At 47.8% G+C, this 1,293-nt stretch overlaps 1 protein-coding gene across 2 annotated transcripts in view; it reads right to left on the reverse strand.

Moving 5' to 3' along the window:
* Positions 1-1,293, reverse strand: part of KLHL10 (kelch-like family member 10) — a 24,257-nt gene that overhangs the window by 16,098 nt on the left and 6,866 nt on the right. For both annotated transcript variants that reach the window (XM_011929747.1, XM_011929748.1), the window contains exon 2: positions 437-926. In XM_011929747.1, coding sequence (XP_011785137.1) covers positions 437-926 — 490 coding nt within the window. The remainder of the gene's footprint in view (positions 1-436; positions 927-1,293) is intronic.

A 1,293-nucleotide genomic window follows, 5' to 3' on the forward strand; every position in this document is an offset into this window, starting at 1 on the left:
TAGCCAGGATGGTCTCGATCTCCTGACCTCGTGATCCGCCCGTCTCGGCCTCCCAAAGTGCTGGGATTACAGGCTTGAGCCACCGCGCCCGGCCAATTTAAAATTTTTATAACCTATGTTGCCCAGGCTGGCCTCAAACTCTGGGCTCAAGTGATTCTCCCACCTTAGCCTCCCAAAGTGAGCCACCACACCCCTCCTAGAATTATTTTGAAGGCTCTCTTCTTCCCCCACCACCAGGAAGGATTTTGGTCAAAGAATATAACTTAGGTAAAAAGAGCTAGTAATGCCAAGGGAAAAGACAGTTGCAAAATTCCAGAGAATAGTAGATGCCTTCTGTCTAAGGACATGTAAATACAGCCTTGGGATCTGTCATATGTCTGAATTTTGCTTTTAGGACAATCTCTCTGGGATAAATGAATCAAGAGTGAGCACTGACCTTAGGAAGCAAAATTGAAATGTGCTGCTTTCTATTTTGGGGGTCATGAGAAATCCACTTTAAAATGGCCTCAAATACAGCATCTTCCTGTTTGACATTGAGCTCATCTTTCTCGATGATATCCTTAAGTTCAGTGACCGAGAGCTCTAAAAATTCTGCGGAGACTTTCACCATCTCCTCAAAGTTGTGCAGTATGAACATGTAGGCCTTCTGCCTCAGCTCAGGACAGTAGTAGTAGTCTGTGAACTTACAGATGCCGATACAATTATCCAAGCACAGCTCCGACTTGAGGAACTCGCAGCAACCCCTGACAATACCCATGATGTTAAACTGATCCGCGGCAGCAAGCAGTTTCTCCACATTGTCCGGTGTGATAGGCACGGTCCGGGTGTATGCATACTCAATGATCAGCTTCATCATGTCGGGAGAAATGCCAGGGATGTTGTATACCTTCTTTTCAGTGTTGTTCCAGCCACTTGTAAACAAAGCTCTGGAAAAAAGAAAGAAACTGGCAGCCACGGAAACATTTCTCTCCTGTTAGGTGAGTACATTGGAAATGGCCTCAGGAAGTGGGGTGCAGGCATGTGCTATATACAGTGGACAAGAAGAACTTTGACTTTGGGGCCGGGCGCAGTGGCTCATGCCTGTAATCCCAGCACTTTGGGAGGTTGAGGCGGGTGGATCACGAGGTCAGGAGATCGAGACCATCCTGGCTAACACGGTGAAACCCTGTCTCTACTAAAAATACAAAAAAATTAGCCACGCGTGGTGGTGGGCGCCTGCAGTCCCAGCTACTTGGAGGCTGAGGGAAGAGAATGGCGTGAACCTGGGAGGCGGAGTTTGCAGTGAGCCGAGAT

Source organism: Colobus angolensis, unplaced genomic scaffold (genome assembly GCF_000951035.1).
Source record: "Colobus angolensis palliatus isolate OR3802 unplaced genomic scaffold, Cang.pa_1.0 Scaffold83, whole genome shotgun sequence".
NCBI lineage: Eukaryota > Metazoa > Chordata > Mammalia > Primates > Cercopithecidae > Colobus > Colobus angolensis.